This window comes from Physeter macrocephalus, chromosome 8 (assembly GCF_002837175.3).
Source record: "Physeter macrocephalus isolate SW-GA chromosome 8, ASM283717v5, whole genome shotgun sequence".
In the NCBI taxonomy this organism is placed as follows: Eukaryota; Metazoa; Chordata; class Mammalia; order Artiodactyla; family Physeteridae; genus Physeter; species Physeter macrocephalus.
Window position 1 is genome coordinate 132,699,034 of NC_041221.1, and position 20,877 is coordinate 132,719,910.

Genomic DNA, 20,877 nt, shown 5'->3' on the forward strand with positions numbered 1-20,877 from the left:
AATATGCAAAGAAAACCATAAGTAAATACCTCCTAATAATGATCTCTGCATGGTAGGATTAAGGGCAATTTTCTTTTTCTTCTTTTTGAGTGCTGAGGTTTTTGAAAATTTTCCCAGTGACCATGTTTGCTTATTTAAATGAGAATAATAATGTTTTAAAAACTGTAATTTGCTTTTTTATCTCTCTCCCCTCTCTGGGGTCCTCGTTCCTTAAGTGCCTCAACCATCACGCTTCCTTCAGCCCCTCTGAGCCCCCTCCCTGCCCTGACCTGGCAGGCACTGGCTGAAGGTGGGGCTGGAGCCCAGGAAGGTAGCGGCCCTAGTCAGGAGTCCTGGAGTCACGATGACACCGACAGCACCGTCACCAAGGACACTTTCCCGTCCTCTCTGCACCCACTTGAGAGGACAGCCAGGGTGGAAGAGATAACTCTCATCATTTTTGGCGTTGGGGAGATTGTCTCTCCTCCCCCCAGGTAGGAGGGTCTAGGCTGGGCTCTGCTGAGCCAGAGGGTGAGTGGGCTGGGCCTTTCCACAGTCCAAACTCCCAAATAACACCCTTTCCCAGAATCTGCTTCTTGGGCTCCTCAGAGCCCTTGCTCGGAAAGGCCCATGTGGGCCCGTCAGGCCATTTGGAGAGAAAGGGAAAAGATGACAAGCCAGTGGGCCCCTTTAAGGCATCCCCGCCTGGGAGGGGGGCCAGGATGGAAATAGAGCGGTGGCAGCAGCAGGCTTAGTGAGCTGGAGGGAGAAACATGCTGATTATTAAAGAGCGAGTTACCTGGGTCTAATTACAAACACTTAAGCAGCACATTTCTTCCTGATACACAACGGAAGTGGCTCATTCTATCACAGAGTCGGAAAGGGTGATAAAAATAAAAGATGGATCTCAGCCGTGTGTCTTTCCCCTCTCTCCCCCCAGCCCCCCCCCCCACAATTAGTTGTGGTGGGAAGAGAAATGGACCTCCCCCCGACCCCCAGCCAACTTGCTCAGCCTGGTGGGAGCTTGGAGCTTTCTCCCTGCCATCTCTGTTGGCAGAAACTGCCTGGTGGGGATGGAGGAGATGGAGGGATGAGGGGTCCCTCCCAGGTGATCCAATGCCAGGACATCCAGGAAGCTTGCTGTCCTCACTGGGGCAGCTTGTCTGCTCAGGGCTCTGCTCTCTGACTCCAGGTGAGCCCTAAGATCCCAGGACAGAGGGAGCTCTCTGCCTGTGCCCCCGTGCAGGCATGACATTTCCTCACGTCCAGGAAACAAGACACCAAATCCAAACAAGGCCATCCCTGGAGAATGTTATTACCCCAGCCCCTGTTAGTGTTTCCGGTCCCTCTACTGTGTTTTCTCTTCATAATGATGCTGTTTGATAATGGTTATGCAACATAGGATAGAGTGGGGTTGAGCTGCCCATCCCTACTTTTTTTCTTAGTGCTTCCAATTCTTTATCCCTCATCTTTTCTACATGTCCAAATTTTACACATCCTTCCAAAACTTCACCTTGGTGAAGACAAGAGAGCTAGCAAGAGCACTAGACCACGAGTGCCCATCAGTCAAGCAACTTGGTAACTATACTGTTTGACAAGGGGACTTCTGTAGCAATGGTGTCCAAATACAGTCGACCATCAGGAGCATCTTAAAATATAGATTCCTAGGCTCCACTCCCTGTCTGGCAATCTACATTATCAGCAAGTGTCCCCGGGGATTCTGAGGCAGGGAGTCCTAGGACTGCACTGAGAAATGCTCTGAAAGGCTTGTCCCTCCTGCCCCAGGCTGCCTACCAGGACAGGGCTTCTACACATGTTGTCCAGCCGAAGGGCACCCCTCCCATTCACCTGTGTTCATGGGCACCCACCCTGCACCCAGTCCCGTTCACCACGCTCAGGGGCCCCGGGGGTTGAACTTCCACTCAATGGGACCCTTGCATTGCATAAACTCTTTCTGTGCAAAGAGGATAACAAATCCTGCCCTGCCCACCTGGCTGGGTTGTTGTTTTAATTAAGTGAGGTAAGGGATGTGAAAGTGCTCTGAGAGCTGTAAGGCTGGGAATCGAAGGGAGGGTTATCTGTGCCTGCTAGGCAATGATTCACTGACTGTCCTGTGACATCGCCTCTGTACTGTCCACCACGCTTATTAAAAATCTCACAAATCTACTTAACCACTCCCAGCTGAGGGCTTGGCTTCGTTGACTGGCTGCATTCAGCTTGTTCAGCAAAGCCTGCCTCCTTCCACAAGATGGCCAGAGCGGTTTTGTTGGTTTCTGTTGGTGGACAGAAACAGGATTTCTTCCCAGGTGGAGCAAAACTGACCTGGGTAGATGGGAACCCACACTGTGGCTTCATTAACACTTGCTGACTTGCGTTCTTGGGCTGTTGATTGAGGCCCCAGGAGTAAGTCATTCTCTTGGGGTGAATGGGTAAGATTCCTCTCCTCTGGTGGGGAGACCATGCTTCGGTTCCTCTGTTTGAGTTATCTACTGCTTGGGTGAGACGCCACCTCCAAACTTAGCGTCTTAAAACAACACTCTGTTGTTTCCCGTGATTCTGTGGTTGACAGGCTTCAGCTGGGAGGTTCCGCTCCCCGTGCTGCTGACCCACTGCCGAGCCTGCGCTCAGTGGGGAGCTTGGCTCCACTGGAAAGGGCCAGAGGCTTCTCGTCCTCCCAGGTTTCTCTCCACACGGCGTCTGCACAGTGAGTTGTGCAGCCGAGCTCCTCCACGATGTAGCAGCCACCTACCACGAGGACGGGCCCATGCTTATGGAGCCACTGCTGGTACTCAGCTGGACCCCTGAGTCACAGGACCAAGCCCAGCGTCCACGTGGGAGGGGAAGAAGCAAAGGCAGGCGGCCCCTGAGGCAGGCGTCCTGGGGGCCCCTGACGTGCTAATTCCCCACAACCTCACTTTCTTTCCTGGGAAGTCACCCCCGTACATCATAGAAGAGGGCAGCAGCCAGGCTTGTGTTCACCTGCTCTCTTTCCACTGGCACCAGTGTTGCTGGGCTTGGAGGCCTGGGGTGTGACTTGGGGAAGTTCCAGAGACTCCCACTCCTATGCTCTGTGCCAACGGTGGCTTCTGTCCCTGGGCGACTACAGCCTGTACGGAGGAGACTCAGAGGCCTGGCAGGTAAGCAGTTTCTCTATTACTTTCTGCAGTAGCACAGCTGCACACGCGTGCTGCCTCTTGCACGTCAGTTCTGGCCGTCTCTTTCTGGGGGTGGCCTCCGGAGAGGCCTGTGGGAGCCCCTGCACAGGCTCCCAGGCTCCATGAAGATGGCGCCACAGACCTTGTCACTCTTCACATTTGCTTGGGTTGCCTCAGGTCTCTGCCACCAGGGGACCCGTGTGACAGTGTGTGAGGAGCCCTGCCTCCTCTGGCTGGAGAGTGCTGGGAGCCAGATCCCGTTTTCACCTCCAGACCCCTCTCCTCATGTCTCTGACCAAGTGGTGGGCACCGGGGGTGACCCAGCGGGGTCTTGGCGTGCCTCGGGTCTCTTCAGAGTTGCGGGCACCTGGCCCGGGACCCTGTGGGTAGATGTGCACCTGGGCTGTGTGGGGAGTGACAGTTCCCTTGGTTTCCTCACACATCTGGGCTTTTGTCTCAAGCCTTCAGCTCCGTTTTCTGGAAGAGGTCCCATCTGTTTCACCTCAGGCTGAATCTTTCATGTCATATGTATGTATGCAGGGAGAGGACAGACTGGAGGGTCTTTAAGAATCAGCAAAATGGTATTTCTACCCTTTGGGGGAAAAATTGAGGATGTGTCCAGAGTGACTAGAATACTGATCTGTACCAGCCTCTCGCTGCAGCCTCAGCACAATGGGAATCGCTCACCTCTGAGTCGCTGCCTTTCACCTGGAGGCTCGGAAGTCCCAGGGCGCAGGAACACATCCGTGTGTCTTTGGAGGGGGACATCATGAGACACTCTGGGCCCCCAGCCCGATGGCCTTTGCTGAGGCTCAGAATACACATTCTGTTCATGCTGCTTGTGACAGACAGTGATGATGCTGTGAGCATCTTTACGTGAAGACGTGTCTGAAAAAGCAGCTAGGCTCTCAGAACGTTCACCTTCAGCCAGGCTCCACAGGCCTTGGGGGCTTCTAACTTAGTTCTGCAGGCTGGGGAGCCACCAGAGGCTGTGGTTTGCTGGGGTGTCTGTCTTGTGATTGATTGGAGCTGAGAGTGAAACCCTGGGGCTCTGTTCTGTTGTATCCTTGAAGGGATCAGGAGTTACCTCCTCCCTCGAGGAGGCTGACCCAGCTCCGGTCTGGGGTGGTCACTGCTCCCCCAGCACCACCAGTCTGAAAACCCTGTGGGTCACTGGTACGGCTGCTGGGATTCATGCTACTCTCAATGACCTAAGCTCACCGAAAGCAGCACAAGTCCCCCCAATCCAATATTGAGTTGTACTGTTATTTATGTGACTTGAATAGTCCACTTCACCAGCCTGCACCTACAAGTAAGGCTACATTTCCTATCTAGAGCAGGAACCTCATCAGCCAGAAATTGGTTATCCTCAAACTGTTTTCTGGTTATTTGGGGGGTTTCTGAGTGGTTAGCCACCTAAACAAGGGTGATAACTGTAGTCACTATGCCCGCTGCCTTGTCCCGCTTTCTGCTTTGGCCCCCCTTGGTCTCCCCACTACTAACTGCTGGCAAAGCTGTTGAGAGGTGCCTCACTGGGGCCACTGACCATCACAGAAGTGCCGAGGGTGCCAATTCTGTATCCTTCCAGAACTGGAGCCTGGGCGGATCAGGGAGAAGAGTCCTCTCCCGGTCCTGAGCTGCACCCATCACCTGGGCCCCAGAGCAGCCAGTATGTCCAGTGTCTTGTGGATTCACTCTTGAACAGTTTAACCAGCTTGATACCATCACTCACTGTGTCTTCTTTAGAGTCTCAAGAAGAATAACCCTGACAGTTTCTGGCCCTTGCTCCTCTAACTACAGAAATGCAAAACAGCCCCAGGGGGAGGATGGGGCAAATAAGTCCTGGAGTCATTTCTGTGTTCATCAGGATTCTGAGGATGTAAATGACATCCAGAAACCCAGTGGAAACTAGCATCAACAAACATGAGACTTTATTTGGCAGCAAAGCTGAGAAGCCTTCTGGAACAGTTCCTCAGATGTAGGAAGAGCTTCAGGAAGAAGGGCATCAGGGGTGAGAATGTGGCACAGCTCCCCCTCTCCACCTTTCTTCTCCCTCTTTTTTTCTCCTCTCCCCACTCCCCTCCGACCTTTACTTCTTCCCTCTCCTTAATTTCTCATCTGTGACCTCATTTGCAGACAGCCTGTCTGTGTGGCAGGGAGGGGTCTACTGGTGTCCCAGATTCACATTCCCCTGTGCAGCAACCCTACTGGAAAGAAAGATCTCTCTTTCTCAGTGTGCACATAGATATCAATCTCAGGGCAGGCATGTGATCGCCCGGCTTGTGGTTGTGTTGGTTTCAGGGGCACGGGGCACTCTGGTAGGTTGTGTTGAGGTTGGGGTGAGATCTGTTTCCATCCAAAGAGGGGTCACAGCCAGTACAAAGCCTGCACGCTCATGCCCTCCCCAGCCCCACTCCTGCCTGTCCTGGCTTCCTTTGCTTTATCCACGAGCACACAGGGCCCTGGAGGTGGGTGGGTGGGTGGAAGCGGCACAGTTAGCAGTGCTATCTACCCTGTGAGTGTTGAGTCTGCACTCAGACACCTGAACGGGTCCTGGCACGCTTTTATTTGCATATACAAGGCCTTCTCTGGCCTTCTGCTTCCCCAGCGCTCTGCTGGGACGGGAGGCCGCTGGCCTGGGAGCGTGTGGGGTCAGTGCCAGGGGTCCCGCGGCCTCATCTGTCAGTGGGCACAGCTGATGGGCTCGTTGGGCCCAGTTATTCCTGATGCAGACACTCTGAGGACGTGGAATCCACACGTTTTAATCGTACTGTAATGAGAGTGCCCTCCACGCCTGTCCCGCTTGCTCCGGGGAGCCCCATCCTTCCCCCTCCTCCTCCTGCCTCCCTGGATGCCTATGGAGGGCGGCTGGGTGAGGACCTGGCCTTCCAGCTGTGGTCGCATCTCTATGGCCCTGAGCAGGCAGGGCCAGGCTGCCTTGGCCTCTCAGCTCTCAGGTCCTCCCCTTCATCCCTCTCCCGCCCCCTCTGAGGGAAGCAGGGCTGGGTAGGGGAGAGCCCTAGCTCCTCAAACACCGCTTCTCTCAAACGTTTTGATTCTTTCCTCAATCCTCTCTCTTCTTTAAAGACTCAGGCCTTTGGGAACCCAAGACCTAGACACCTTTCTTTTTTCCCTGCGTCTCTTTCATTTTTTCCCTGAAGTAAAGGGCCTGGGACATCCCTGTGGCTTGACCGCGGTGGGAAAGCAAAGGGAGAAACTTGGCTTATTTACCTAGGAAGAGCCAGCCAGGCGGCCTCTGCTCTGAGGCTGGGGAACCTCGGAGGCTTGCAGTGTCTGCAGAGAGGGCGGAAGGGGCTTTGCTGCCTGGTTAACCAGCCTGGGTTGATTGACGTCCGCGTGCTTCTACTGGAGTCCCTTCTCGCTAGTAGATCACCCTTCAAGGGATAAGAGGAAGGGATGGGATAAACATAGAATGGGGTGTGGCCTCCCTGCCACAGCGGGATCAAAACTCCTAATTCCTGTCAGCCCCCCAGAGCCTCAGGCTCTACCCTTTACAGAAGCATTAATGAGTGCTTTCAGGAGTGACAGGCCGTGAGCCCGCTTATTTTTAACCAGACAATGGAGGCTGAGCTCCTGAGTGGGACAAGGTGTCTCAGGCTCCCTGAAGCAAGTGGACCTGGAGGTGTCTGTCACGGGCTTCCCAGGCCTGCGGCCACTGGGAGGAACATTTGCAGAGTCGCACCCAGGTTAGGGAATCCCCTTCGGCCTGGGCTGCTTTGGCCAGTGTTTTGTCTCCTGGGCCTCCTTGGGACGGAGGGAGGTGATCTGTGATGAACAGAGGAGGCCGGCTGTGCTTTCTCAATTGTGTGAGCTCTCCTCCTTCAGAAATAGCTCTGGGTACTAATGGGGCGTTTTTGCCCAGGAAGTGTTGCTAGGATCTGTCAGGTCCTACTAGGAACCATCGGAAGGGGACAAGTCGCTGGAGACCTTGATGCTTAACCACTGGTTACCCAGAAACCTGGACAGGGCTGCCTCTCTGGAGCCCCACAAGCGCTGGGAGACAGGTTACAAGCATACACGAAAGTTACAGACTAAACAATGACTGTTGCTTAGAGGGCTGTGAGGGGATGGATCGGGTGCTCTGGGAAGTGTGAGTCTGGGGGGGCCTGGGCCCTTTCTCCTCCCCCTCTCTGTACTTGTGCCTTTCCCAGACCCCATTCCTCTGTCTCCTGTTTTGTGTCTCCAAGAACTGCTTCTCCTGCCTGGCTAATTCCACAGAAGCCAAGGAAATGGGAGAAAGTGAAGGAGGTTGTCAGTGCCTGGAAAACCACTAAGCGCCTGCCCCCGGCTCCAGGCTGACAGCTCTGCCAGCCCTCAGTGCCAAGGCCTCTCCAACAGCTTTCCATGAAAGAGACATCCCTCCCCTCCTCTACATCCATCTGGCAGCCATGAATCCATTCCTGGACTACCGTCACCCCCCTAGACGTGGCAGAGCCAGAGCCTAACGGGTGCGGCTAGTTTTCGTTCCCAGTTTTCAGTTATTTAGTGGAACTTGTTTTCCTTTATCTCCTTAAGGCGCAAATTGGAGACTTGGGTTTGATAGGAAAAGGGCACCCCAGGATTTGAAAAATAGGGTTGCCAGCTGCCTCTGGTAGAAGGCAGATAGGGAAATTGAATAATGCATCTTAGAAATGTTTATTAGCATTCTGATGATAAGTGAGGGATCTGAAAGAAAATCTTCCACAAGTGTTGGTAATTTGTCCCCTGGTTAGGGAGGCTGATGTGCTTTGTGGAAAGGGTAGTTGATTTATCCCCCACTGGACACATATGTGTCTCATCCCCGATACTTTGCAAGGGGCTCGGGAAATTCTGCTGAAGGGATTCAGTCATCAACTGCAGGCTTTCGGGGGCGGAGGGTGGAGCATGGATGAGCATTTGAGAAAAGCTGCGGGTATTCTCTCCATAACAACGCACCCTCACAAAGACGAGCTCACAATCTGATGGGCACTTCAGGATTTGCAGGTTCTTTGAAATCCATCCATGGACCCTCACATAGACCCCAGGTGAAAAACTCCTGGACCAGATTTTACGTCTGTAAGGCCCCCGCACATACATGTGCCCCCGATCCCTGTCGGACGCCTCTGCTTCCTCTTTCTGAGCACTGGGTGTGCTCAGGGCAACTTGCTGGAGTCACATTTCAGGGCAACTTCTCCAGTCACCCATCTTGGCTGCCAGGGTCCAACAAATGTGGGCTTTTTTCCCCCTAGAAATGGGGAAGATTTGGCAAAACTGGGCCTGCATTCCTTATGGCAACAATTAGCTGGGCTCGGTGTCTATGCCCGCTTTAGGTAGGGCGTGGCTGTCTGGGTTGTCATGGCCACTTCCCGCCACCTCAATGCTGGGACCAATTCAGTTCTGTTTATCACCCCAGTTGATCTGCACTTTTCTTAGAGCAGAGTTAAGTAAACAATTTTATCTCTGAAGATACACTGCATATCACAAAACACAAGTCTCCTCATACATATGCATGTAGAAAACACTCATATACGCACATGTACGTGCACACACCTGTTCGGCCCATCCAGGTTGTCTGCAAGGCATCTGAATTTGTGACCTGATCTTCTTCCTCCTCATAGGGTTGCTCTGAGGGTTCAGTGGACTGATGCATGCAGAGCCCTCAGCACAGTGCCTGGTACACAGCAAGTGCTCACTCAGCACTTTCCGCTGGTGTTACTAGTAAGTGATCCTTGGGGCCCAGTGGCATCTCCTCTAGTCCGCTCAGAATGGGCGTTGCTCAGGACTGGGGCGCCCTCTGGTGGCTGCTCTCCCTACTCACACCTAGGCCCCTCTGGAAAGATTTTAGGCTCCTTTCATCAGGCTCCCCCTTCCCCTGCCACTCAGGGGGAGAGCGGGAGAGGTGGGATGGGAGAAAATGTTCCGCTTCCCTCACCATTTCCTTTGCCTCCTTCCTGACCTTGGGGAGGTTGGGGTCACTAGGTCTGGGCACAGGAGGAGACGCTTGAAGGTGGGGGTCCTGGCTGCGTGACTCCCATGGTTGGTACCTGCCCCCTCCCACTTGCTTATTCTCCTCCCAGAGCAGCAGATGCCCAAGGCCACCTCCAGAGAGGACGCAGGACAACAGGAGGGCAGCGCATCCACAGAGGCTCCCCAGGCTATCATGAGGTAATTTTATTTCTTTCAATTTCAGGTAAAAATAGTAAATACAAGATAATTTTAATAAAGGTAAAAATACATCATTTGGATTTTGTCATTGTTCTCTGAACAGTGCTACCTACAGTACAATTTTTGATTTAGGATTTTTAAACTTTTTTATATAAACAAATAGAGCGATTTTGCTATTAGGCTATCTGTGTTCTCATCTGGCACTTAAGAATAGATCACAGGTCACCTCCCAGTTCCTTTGGATGTATGTGGGTGGCAGGGAGGGAGTGAGCAGGGCTGCATGGGATGAGGCATGATGGCCTCATGAGCCATGAGCCATCCAGGATGGATTCCTGGATGCAGACAGCGCTGCAGTCCGTGTGCAGTAGGAGGGCACGAGTGTGCATCCGAGATGGCCTTTTCCTGCGTTGGTCACAGGGACATATGTCACTGTGACTGGACTGAAGGTGTCACATGCATCGGGGGGGGAACTTCCTCCCCTCGTCCTGTGGTCCAGTTTCTCACCCAACAGCCTAGATTCACAACAGTTCTGGGTCCAGGCAGGCCACTGGGCTGCAGATGTCAGCAAGGCTGGTCAGGACAGAGCCAGTTGGTCCCCTTAGAGTCCTAGAGGAGTGGCCCAGGCCCTTCCCCACCAGGCTGGTGGCCAGGGCATCCCACCTGGCCTTGGAATGCTGGTAGAAGTCACAGGTGCCGATGCAGGCTGTTAAATGTCTTTGCCCTTGTTCACCCTCAGGTGGTCTTTGTTTAAGTTCTTTCCAAACTTCTCACTGAGCTGTTGGATGAGGTCTGCCAGCTCGCCGGTAGCTTGAGATTTCTCTTCAAGAAGCTCATAGCGCAGGCTGGAGATATCTTGCTTGATTTCCTTCAGTTCGCCTGCAAGGACAAATGAGATTTCGGTGAGATGAGCCCACTGAAGGGGCTCATCCCATAGGCATTTGGGGCGTGCATCCTTCCCACAGAATGTCAGGCTACTGGTCCAGCCCACCAAGGGTGGAGGTGAGGGGACGGGAGCTCTGTTTTGACCTAAATCCCATTCAGCTTCTACCAACGAAGGACCATTCATCTGCTTAAGACCCCTCTCCTCCCATTCGTGGTCACGCTCTCCATTAGGTGTCTGAGGTAGATGGAAGAATCAAGATCAGGGTTGTGAACTGCTAACACCTATTTTATCATGATTGTTAGAATGCTGGTTTTGGAGCCACTAGAAGCAGATTTCAAGACTCAAAGCAACACCCTTGTTAACTGAAACATTTTTTTCTCATTATGCTCCATGTTTTGTTCTGTCGTCTCAGGGAGGAGAAACTCCCAAGTGTCTGAGGGGATCAGCTCAGCACAGTGACTGCGGCTGTGGAGCCAGGCCTCCTCGCAGGGGCAGGGTCTGTCCGGACCACGCAAGCAGCATCCCTCACCAGTGCACCATGGTAGGCCTGCCTTCTCCTCTTTCTTTAGCAAGGGACCACAGGTAGGGTCTTCCACTTCTTTCCACAGCGAACCATGTGGTTAGAAATCCACATGGGCCTGGGCTGTGGGAATCTTCTTATTAACCACAAAGGGGAGTCGAAAGGTTCTCTCCTGGTTTGAGAGATACTGGACTTGGCTCAAGTGGGAGTCCACTGCCTGGGGTCACATTAGCCATACCTGTTTTTAAAGTATGCCTTATACACAGAAGACGCAGAGGTCTTAAAGGTACAGTTTGGCCAGTTTGGACAAAGGCATACATCCCCTATTTTCTTTCCATGGGGGCTTCGTTGAGCCCCAGTTTCATGGTGTGATTCTAGTGGCGTGAACCTGGGCAGCCCCACCTTCTGTAATCAGTTACATTCCTGTCAATCACGTTACACACTGTGGGCAGCTGGCTGCCATGACACCCGGCAGTTTTGTATTCGAGACCCAACAGTAGGGGTGGGTAGGTGGACTGCTGCTCGGCTTCTAGACAGTGTCAGCCCCGGGGTCATTCGGTCATTGCTGACCTTGAGGCCGCACTGTGGATGTCCCAGGATGAAGCAGAGGGTCACTAAATGACTAGGCTCCTTCGGGAGGCCCCTGGGGCCCTGGCAAGGGAGAGACTTCATACCTTCACTCTTGGAGGAGGCTCTTTCCAGGTAGCAAATACTTGTCCCAGGTCTCTCATGAAGATTACCTGGTGTATGGTAATTTGCTTTTCATTTAAGAGTAACTGCTTAAAATAGACTGGAAACCCACACAGGGAAAATAATGTAGTTTGCAAGCTTCAGTGTGCATCTGCCACCCTTATCACGATGCAGACCCCCAGGCCATGCCGATTCATTAGGTCTGGGTGGGCTCTAGATCCGCATTTTTATCGGTGGGGGATTCTTTGAGAAACTGCTGGTTGGTAGCTTCTGAGAGCCAGGAAGTTAGACAGGACAGAGCTAGCTAGAACCTGGGCTGCCGCAGAATCTGAAAGAGGTGTACAGTCTGCTGCTGTCTGTGTGTGTGCTCAGGGGATGAAGAATTCGGGGCCGGGGCCATCCTGAGCTCCAGGGACATGAGGCCGACTCACGGCAGCTGTGACTGCACAAGGCAGAACAACCGTGTGAGCAGGGCTCCACGCCCTGTTGCTGGTGCTGAGATGGAAGCTCTATATGCAAAGACTGGGGGGCGGCTTTAAGGTCAGAGCTAAGGGCAGCCCCAGCTGATGGTCAGCCAGGGAACAGAGACCCCAGTCCTACAACTCCGTGGACCTGAATTCTGCCAACGGCCCAACGAGCCACCCCAGGGCCTCCAGACAGGGACGTAGCCCCGCCGCCAACACCTTGACTTTAGCCTGGTGAGACCACGTCTGGCTTCCGCCCTATGGCAAATGGATCCAATCGCTTACCTTCATTGACTTCGTCATTTTCTCTATCCACCTGGGCCTTCAGGACGTATCTTTTTATGAGCCGTTTCATGATTTTCTGAAATGTGAACATAAGGAAGGGATCAAACGAGCCCAGCTCGTGTGCTGTAGGTGTGAGTGCCTTCCCTCCTGCAGAGCGCCTGTCGGCACTGGGGATCCTCCCTTCTCTGATGCCTCACTTTCGAGGGGTGCCCTGCCTAGTGGGGAAGGTTCCAGTACCTCTGGATTCAATACCACCTGAGCCCGGGATGTGAAAACAGGGTACTCTCAGTGGCAGAAGGCCCAGCCACGGAGAGAGACAGAATCACCTGAGATCCACGGGCACTGCTTGAGGGTCCTAGGCCTGCCTCTACCCTGGCCTTTGTGACCTTAGCCCATCATGCCCTCTTCTCGGGGCCTGAGCTCTGAAACACTTTCTTGTATTTCAACAACTGATGCGATTACGGGGCAGTAAGGAAATCTTAGCAGGCCAGCCCCGCTGGAGCTGCCTCCACCAAGCTGCTGGGCAGGAGAGGAGGTTTGCTTAGCCCACAGTCAGGACCAGGCACGGAGGACCAGTCCACTGTACTTTGGAAAATTCCTACCAGAGGCAGAGACAGATACAGCCTTGGGAGGGTTGGCCAAGATACCGCTTCCCTGAAGTCTCACCACACGCCCGACACTGTCACACTGTCGAGTCACGCTGGAGGTCCCACTTATTATGCAGATTCTATAAGCCAAGGAGGCAGGAACAAACAGTTAAGGAGCCACCAAGAATAGAGCCAAGTGTAAGAAAGACCGCAGGCGGTGAACTTTGGATTTTGCCAGCTAGTCGTTCCAGGGTTACTGCGATATCGCAGGATTTAAAAATGTTCCGGTGGCCGAGCCTTCTGAATCTGTAGGAGCCAAGCAGCACCGTGAAGGGGGGGATTCCCTGCTCCTTGGCATCCCTTCTGGTGACCGGCTGGCCTGCTCACTCTGAGGACCGAGGGGACAGAGGTGGCATTTGCTAGGTTGAAGGGCCCCGAATTCTGTCCCCAGCTTTGCTGTGTGAGGTCAAGCAGGTGGCTAAGTTCTCTCTGACTACCTGGGCTCAGGAAAAGCTTCTTGCAAGTAGAAGAGAAGTGAGCTGCCGGGATGCAGAGAGCTGGAGGATTGATCTCATTATTATCACCAACTGGTGGTTCCCTCAGGGCCTTTAATGGTGACAACCTGGCCAAGGAGGCGTCTCCAGCCCTGTGATTCCACGATTCAGTGTCCTGGGACACTGAGCTCTGAGCCAGCTCATGTGGGCCACATCTGCCCCTCCTCAGCCCCTGCTGGTGGTCCGCTTGGCTCTGTGGTTTGGGTCGTGCTCTAATTCCAGGCTGGACGGTTCATTAGCGAGTTGCCTTCATGCTGTGCTCCTTCTGTGAGAGGCCTGGGTCTTGTCCTGTTGGTGGTTAAACTGCAACGCTAGATTTCTCACTGATGTTCTCGTAGTCAGCAAGGCAGGTTACCTAAGTTTTAAGAATCTGTGCCTTTTGTGGGACTCAGTGATGCTCTTTTCACTTTGAACTGGAAAAACAAAACAAAATAAACTTTGTCCTGAACCAGTTCTTATGGGGGGAAAACCCCAACAAACCAGATACCCAAGTATCTGACATTCTTTCTGAATAAGAAATTTGGAAGTATTCTACCGCAAACTTTCAGGCTGACATAAGACAAAGGGACCTAGTTAAAGTTTGTTGCCTTTTTAAAGGAAAACGTCAAGAATTAGAGGTCCTTCCATTTCTGGATCCATCAATTAAACAGACTGTATATTTACGATGTAAAATTACAAGCCAGAGAATGGAAGTGGAGAGCTCCCTTTTCTGTGATGGGGCTGAGCAGAATCCTTTCAGAGCTACGGCAGCAGCTGTCCTCCTCCTGGCTTCATGTGCACATTGTGTTTTAGTGCAATGTGATTAAACTGATGACTTTAAAAGATTTCATAGTATGTGTTTATTATTAAGACAAATTTGTTGAGTACTTCCTGCAGCCCAGGAGTTGTGTGATCCTCCTTGACAAAATGACCTCATGGAATCCTCCCAGAAACCAGGTGAGATGGGGGTTGTCGTCTCCATTTACAGATGAGGTCACTGAGGCTCAGAGAGCGAGGTGGCTTCTCCAGGGTCACACAGCCAGAAAGTGGCAGATCTGGGATTTAACCAAAATGGAAACCAAAGCTGGGGCTTTGTCCAAGCTTCAGAAAAAAGTTAAGTGCACGATGGTTTTGGAGATGAGATGCAGGAAACTGGCTCCTGTTGGTCACAGGGGGCTTGGACCACTTCTGGGTACCAATCTGTCTTTTACAAAGCACAAGTCTTTTATGCAAGAAGAAGCCTCAGCTAGATTTCAGAGGATGGATTGTTAGCCCGCAGAAGAGGGTCACTGGTATGTCATTGTCCTAAATGCCCGAGGCTTGCTCTTGAACCCTGGCATGCTTGATCTGAGCTGTGGTTTCTGCAGACCTGCAGCTCCAAGGGAAGAGCAGCAAGGGTTTGCTTTTAAGCCTCTCACCACAGATTAGGATTTTAGAGGTTTAATGTGGAAGCAGAATCACGTGAGCACAGCAGACATGCAGGGACCCTCTAACCTTCCTCCGTACCCCAGTTCACTCCCAGGAGTAACATGTACCTTAAGGGATAACAGTGTGACCACCTGTTGGTTACTTAGAGACTTCATGCTCTGATGAGGACCTAGCCTCCCCTCTGGCATATGCATGTTAGACCACTTGGGATCTGTGGGAGCAAGATGCCAGTCTCGTCCCTAGCAAGGCTGAAATGGTTAGAAAATGACCAAAGTTCTCTTAACGTGGATGCTACAGAGGATCTCTGTTTGCAGAAAATATGGACGTCAAAAGCCTCCCCTACTTCACTATGTGGAGGAAAAGCATGGTCCTTTGTGATGAGTTTGCGACCCTTCCTGGCCATCTTCCACAGAGTTTTCACTTCATGGAGATAATAAACTTTCCCCAAATTAACACGCCCTTGTCAGTGCCAACTTGGCCCACTTTGCCCTGAGGCATTTAGCAAGTACTGGAGATGAGTATATTCAGTGATCTTACTCAGGAAAAATAACTAATACTGAGGTGCCCGATGGATAAGAATGGTTGTGACACTGAGACCCACATCCAGGCAGGGAGGCACACAGTTCCCCTGCCCAGACTCCAAGAGCCAGGTGGCCTCTGGCTGCTGCTGGTGAGGAGGGAATGGAAGGGACTGCTCTGTGCAGCCAGGGCAGCTGAAGACAGACAGGAAGAGAATACACATGCTGAACATGGCAAACCAAGTAGCATCCAGAGGAAAACAATGCTGCCACCTAGGAACAGAGAAGTTGAGGAACATTTGGAAGAGAATGGACAAAATGGATCACAGGACAAGTCATTTGTTAAACTGGGGTTTATCAGACCCCAGAATGGAAGAAATCAACGTTGGCAAGCTGTCTATCCTGTTGGCTTTAATCTCTACAGAAAAGGTCATCTAGAAGGCAAAAAAGAGGACTCCCCGCTGGGCTTTGGGGAAGGGATTGCATCATAAAAGTTGGGGCTTATTTCAGTGATGGACTGTGCCTAGATTCTACGATTCATTTGTGATGCAGCTTTTCTGCTTTGCCCATGAATGAAATGTATCCTCAGAGACTGAGTATATGAAGTCTGTACACACCCCAACAGGTGGACATGCCAGATCTTGGAACAGGTGAAGGGTAGCTTTGATAGGAAGCACACTTTGGCCATTTTGCTGGTATCATGGTTTTTTTCCATTGTTTGTTCTCATGTCCACAGGGCCCAGATTGGAAAAAAAAAAAAAAATTACAAAAGCAAGGAAGCAATTTTGTGAAAAATGACAATTCAGACCCCTGGAAGCCTAAGAAAAGCAAAGCACAGAGAGCCTCTGAAGTTTGGAGGAACTGCCTTCCCTTATAACAGAGAGTCCTAAAGAGTTGAAGGAATGGCAAGCTTGAAATAAACACCCAACCTGCTAAGGATGAGCAGTCAAGCAGATCCACTAGAGACACAAAGGAAACAAGCTTAACAACTACACATGTATCGACGACGGGGCTTTTATCTTCTCGGGATCGCTCCAGAATGTCTCAGAACCTCGACAGCGAGAGGCTGACAGCATACTTGCTCCGAGAGATGAAGGCTCTGGGTGCAACCTGGATGGTAAGCAAGAGGGCGTGAACTGGGTTCCCCACATTCTTGGCACTTTGGGAAGTTGTTTTGAGAGGAAAGCAATACAGCGTGGAAGGCCACCAGTGGGCCCAAGAAATCGGTTGAGCCATTTTTAGATCCCTGCCCAAATCCTTCGTTCTGTACCGGTTGCTGCCCCGTGATAGCAAAAGCACCTTCCGTTCCTAGCTTCCTCCCCACAGGCTCAGACAGTGCTCTTCCCAGTGGCTGTCAGACACAGACAGGGCAGGTTCCGACACTATGAAGAGGAGTAAGGGGCCAGTGCCCTGGCAGCGTGATGGGGTGCAGGAGGGGTGCCCTTCTGAGTCAGATCTCACTTCAACCATCCGCGTGACCTTTGCCACGAAGGCTGCATTCCCTCAGCTGTTCAGTGGGGGTTACAGATCCTGCCTCTTTCACATGCCCTAGTGTCTAGTCTGCTCCAGCTTGCCTGTTTGTGTCCACTCAACGTTTACTCCTATTTGAGCAGATGATAGCTCAGGAAGATGCCCAGACTTGACCTTGAAGGACTGAGCAAGGTGCGATGTACAAATGCAAAAGATGCTTTCTGCTCCATCCACTGTCCTCTCAGCCCTCTCCCTCTGACGCCCAGTGGCCCAGTTTTTCTGTCTTCTTTCTGGTGACAACGATTTGAATAAGTCGATTTGAATAAGTCGCCCCAGGCCTTTCCTGCTGGATTCACAAAATACAGGGTGAGCCTGCTTTCCCAGGCCATCAGTAGCCTGAAGCTGCAAACCGGCTAATCTGTGTAATCACAGCAGGAAGCTCTCAGGGAGACTGAAGGCTGCAGGGACTCAGCCAGATGATGAAAGACAGAAATGGGAGTGCTCAAGACTGCTGTGGGACATGGCCTGTTCACAAAGGCTTCATCCTGGGCATAGACATTCACCGCACCAGCTGCCTTCCTTGATGTCAGCTGCTGATTCTGCTCAGAAGCCCAGGAGAGATCTCTCCCTCAGCCATTAGGGTTTTCCTTTCTGTTTGTTTTTTTTTTTTAAATAATTTATTTTATTTATTTTATTTTTGGCTACATTGGGTCTTCATTGCTGCACGCGGGCTTTCTCTAGTTGCGGCGTGCGGGCTTCTCATTGCGGTGGCTTCTCTTGTTGGGGAGCACGGGCTCTAGGCACACGGGCTCAGTAGTTGTAGCTCGCGGGCTTAGTTGCTCTGCGGCATGTGGGATCTTCCCAGACCAGGGCTCAAACCTGTGTCCCCTGCATTGGCAGGCGGATTCTTAACCACTGCGCCACCAGGGAAGCCCCTGTTAGGGTTTTCTATCTTTTCTGTGGCACAGATAATCTCAACTTCTCTCTGAGAAGCTAAGAAATAAAAATCCTTCCCCTGACCAAAGGATTTGTCCTGTAAAATAAATCAAAGCAGATCAAACTGGTCAGGTCCAATGTTGTGCACAGTTAAAGACAAGACTTGCCCTTTGCCAATTTTTAGCCCATGTCATCTGATAAAACTATAAGTACTACGGGGGATGAGCTGTTTCTTAATTGTACACTTAACTCCTCCTAACTGCACAGCTAGCTTCTGAAATATGGATGGAGATTCAATTAGAGACCTGTGTCTGGAAGATGCTAAGTCTGTAATGGCTCCCTCGGGGATGGTGGCACCAGGGTCATATCACCTTGGCCTGAAGGAACACTCAGGACAGCTTCTGATTTACATCTGATAGGAAATGGTCAGCATGGGTAAAACTGCTGGTCATTGGGAGTGGGAAAGCAAGAAAAGAATGGCCTGCACTTTTATAATCAATAACCTGTAATAACCATTTCTCACTGGCTGATGCAAACGGACACAGAGATTTTGCATTAATTTCCAAAAGCAAAGCAAGATCTGTAAGCATAAAAGTTCTCCTAATTTTTATAGCAACAGACTGCTGGCTGGCAGTCTAAGGTCAGGTGCTTACCGAAGACATCAATATCCACCTGGTTGCTTAAGACAGATCCCTGGGAGCCATCCTGCGTGCCTGCGTCTCCCTACCCCGCGCCCGCTGGTTTGCATCACGTCCCTTTGGCGATGCATCCCAAACGTATATTGAGTCAGTCAGTTTTTCTCCCTCACCCTTCTCACACTCCAAGTCGCCATTCCTTGTACCTGGATGACTGTCACATCCTCCTCACTGGTCTCCCTGCTTCCACTCCTGTCCTCACCGGTCTCTTCTCATTATAGCAGTTAGGTAGTCTTCTTTTTTTTTTTTTTTTTTTTTGTGGTATGCGGGCCTCCCTCTGTTGTGACCTCTCCCGTTGCGGAGCATAGGCTCCGAACGCGCAGGCCCAGCGGCCATGGCTCACGGGCCCAGCCGCTCCGCGGCATGTGGGATCCTCCAGGACCGGGGTATGAACCCGTGTCCCCTGCATCAGCAGGCGGACTCGCAACCACTGCATCGGCAGGCGGACGCGCAACCACTGCGCCACCAGGGAAGCCCTAGGTAGTCTTCTTAAAACATAAATAAAATTTTATCATCTTCTCCCTCCCCCAAGTTAAACTCCTCGCATTGCCTTCCTAGGTACATCAGAGTAAAATCCACCTCCTGACCTTGCTCCAGTCCCCTGATTGCGACTCTGACCTCATCTCCCTCCCCTCTCCCCTACTCAGAGCTCTAGCTGTTCTGGACCCACCAAGCTTCTCCCCTCTGGCTTTTGCTGATGCTCTTCCTCTGCCTGAAAGGCCCCACGTGGCTGCCTCCTTCTCATCTCTGAGGTTTTAGCTAACTGCCCTCTCCTTGAAGATACATCCTCTGACAGCCATATCTAAGCAGGGGCTCCCTATTTTTCTCCATTTTAACATCTGATTGTTTTCTTCTTGGCACTTTTATCAATTTGAAGTTACATATTTATTTGTGTGTTTACTTGCTCATTGCGTCTCTCCCTCTATGGACTGGAAGTACCGGTAAGATCGGAACCATGTCTGTATCCCCAGGAAGCAGCATGGTGCCTGGCATACAGTAGGCACTCAATAAATATTGGTCGAATGAAGGAAGGAATGAAGCTGTGTTCTGGGGGGAGTGACACAGCCATGTGACTAAATCGGAGTCTTAACGGAGTCCACTTCCGCCCATACCTGGGAAAGGGGTGGTTACCTGATATCTGGTGGGCTTGCTGTAAGTGTTATTTGCTGTCAGGTTTTCAGAATTCCTCATGCCAGCCTGGTAGCGAGTCTTCTGGGAAAAAAATAGAAAATACATAATATATAATACATAATACATGATACATGATTGTACATACATCCATGCTAGGACTCGAACAGGACCTGCATACGGGGCTGTCTCTAAAATGAGGACCCAGGAGGTCACCATACCCACTGCTGCTTGGCTTTCTAGAACATGTTCCTGGGGCCTCTAGTTCTGTAGGATGTCAGTGGGTTAAAGTTATTGTTTGGTCAGCTTTGTTTGGAAAGCACTCAGTTAAAGTGATGTGGGTGTCCTTCCTCCAAGACTCCCCAGAGATTTTAATATGCTAATAATTGAGAATCTCCAGGAGGGAGAGATAATGGGCAGGGAACCTTTCTTCCCAGACATCATAATCCAGATACTTTCTGGGAAGAGCTAATCTGCTTCCGAGTCCACTAAGGAGTCCCTCAGTGGGGTCCCGGCTCAGCCCGCAGGAGGACGGTCACTACTGCCGGCCGGCTGGCCCTGCTGGTACTGCAGCTTTGCTGATGTGCTGGCTGATTCTGATAAGCACGGGGTCCCTCCGGGCTCCTGACTTCCCTTGTATCAGGGGCACCATCTGAATCAAACACACACAGCTCCCCCTCCCCCTGCTGCTGCCTCTCTAGCCCCATAAGTCCCACGCTACCTACCCTGAATTTAGAATTCAGCATGCCCATTTCAAGGTCATTTTCACAGCTTTTGGCCTTAGATTTGCAGAGTTTTATGAGGCACATCTTGATTCTCATTATGAGATAATAAAATGATTTAGGACTTGGCACTAGATTAAAAGGAGCAGGTAGAGTTCTTCCTTCATCAAAATAAGACAGCCAGAGCTTTGCTCGGGCAAACTTCCACTCCACATCTGCATCCTCCTGTGAGGCAAGGAAAATAACAGCACACCATCAGAGGCAGTGCTATCCAACAGACACATAACGTCAGCCGCAAAGGAGAACCACACAAGGGCATTTAAATTTTCTAAGAGCCACATTATAAAAAGTAAAATGAAACAAGTGAAATTAATATCAGTGATGTTTTTTATTTAATCTGATAGATCCAAAATGTTATCATTTCAACATGTAATCATTATAAAAATGATTTATGAGATAGCTCAGATTTTCTTGGCATACCGAGTCCTCGAAATTGGCATGTGTTCTACACTCATAGCACATCTCAATTTGGACTGGCCACATTTCGAGTGCTCAGTACTTGTGGTTCGTGGCTACCATATCAGACACCATCATGTGTTTCCTATTAGAAAGTGTATTTCTTGGGGCTTCCCTGGTGGCGCAGTGGTTGCGCGTCCGCCTGCCGATGCAGGGGAACCGGGTTCGCGCCCCGGTCTGGGAGGATCCCACATGCCGCGGAGCGGCTGGGCCCGTGAGCCATG

General features: G+C 51.4%; 1 protein-coding gene and 1 long non-coding RNA gene across 4 annotated transcripts in view; one reads left to right on the forward strand and one right to left on the reverse strand.

Annotated features, from left to right (window-relative positions):
• The first annotated feature begins 200 nt into the window (after window positions 1–200).
• Window positions 201–17,199, forward strand: LOC102994073 (uncharacterized). 3 transcript variants are annotated; one of them, XR_008618132.1, is made up of 5 exons: window positions 201–473; window positions 8,732–8,831; window positions 9,191–9,278; window positions 10,574–10,702; window positions 15,923–17,199. It is a non-coding gene; the product is annotated as an uncharacterized lncRNA (long non-coding RNA). The 3 variants fall into 3 exon arrangements; XR_008618131.1 differs by lacking the exon at window positions 201–473 and adding an exon at window positions 7,346–7,603; XR_448214.4 differs by lacking the exons at window positions 201–473; window positions 15,923–17,199 and adding exons at window positions 7,346–7,603; window positions 14,138–14,172.
• Window positions 9,864–20,877, reverse strand: part of TRPC7 (transient receptor potential cation channel subfamily C member 7) — a 145,016-nt gene continuing 134,002 nt past the window's right edge. Inside the window, exons 9-12 of the mRNA XM_024125313.1 lie at window positions 20,141–20,362; window positions 19,419–19,499; window positions 12,121–12,196; window positions 9,864–10,154 (exon numbers count right to left, since the gene is read on the reverse strand). Of these exons, the coding sequence (XP_023981081.1) occupies window positions 9,985–10,154; window positions 12,121–12,196; window positions 19,419–19,499; window positions 20,141–20,362 (549 nt within the window). The 3' untranslated portion in view covers window positions 9,864–9,984. The remainder of the gene's footprint in view (window positions 10,155–12,120; window positions 12,197–19,418; window positions 19,500–20,140; window positions 20,363–20,877) is intronic.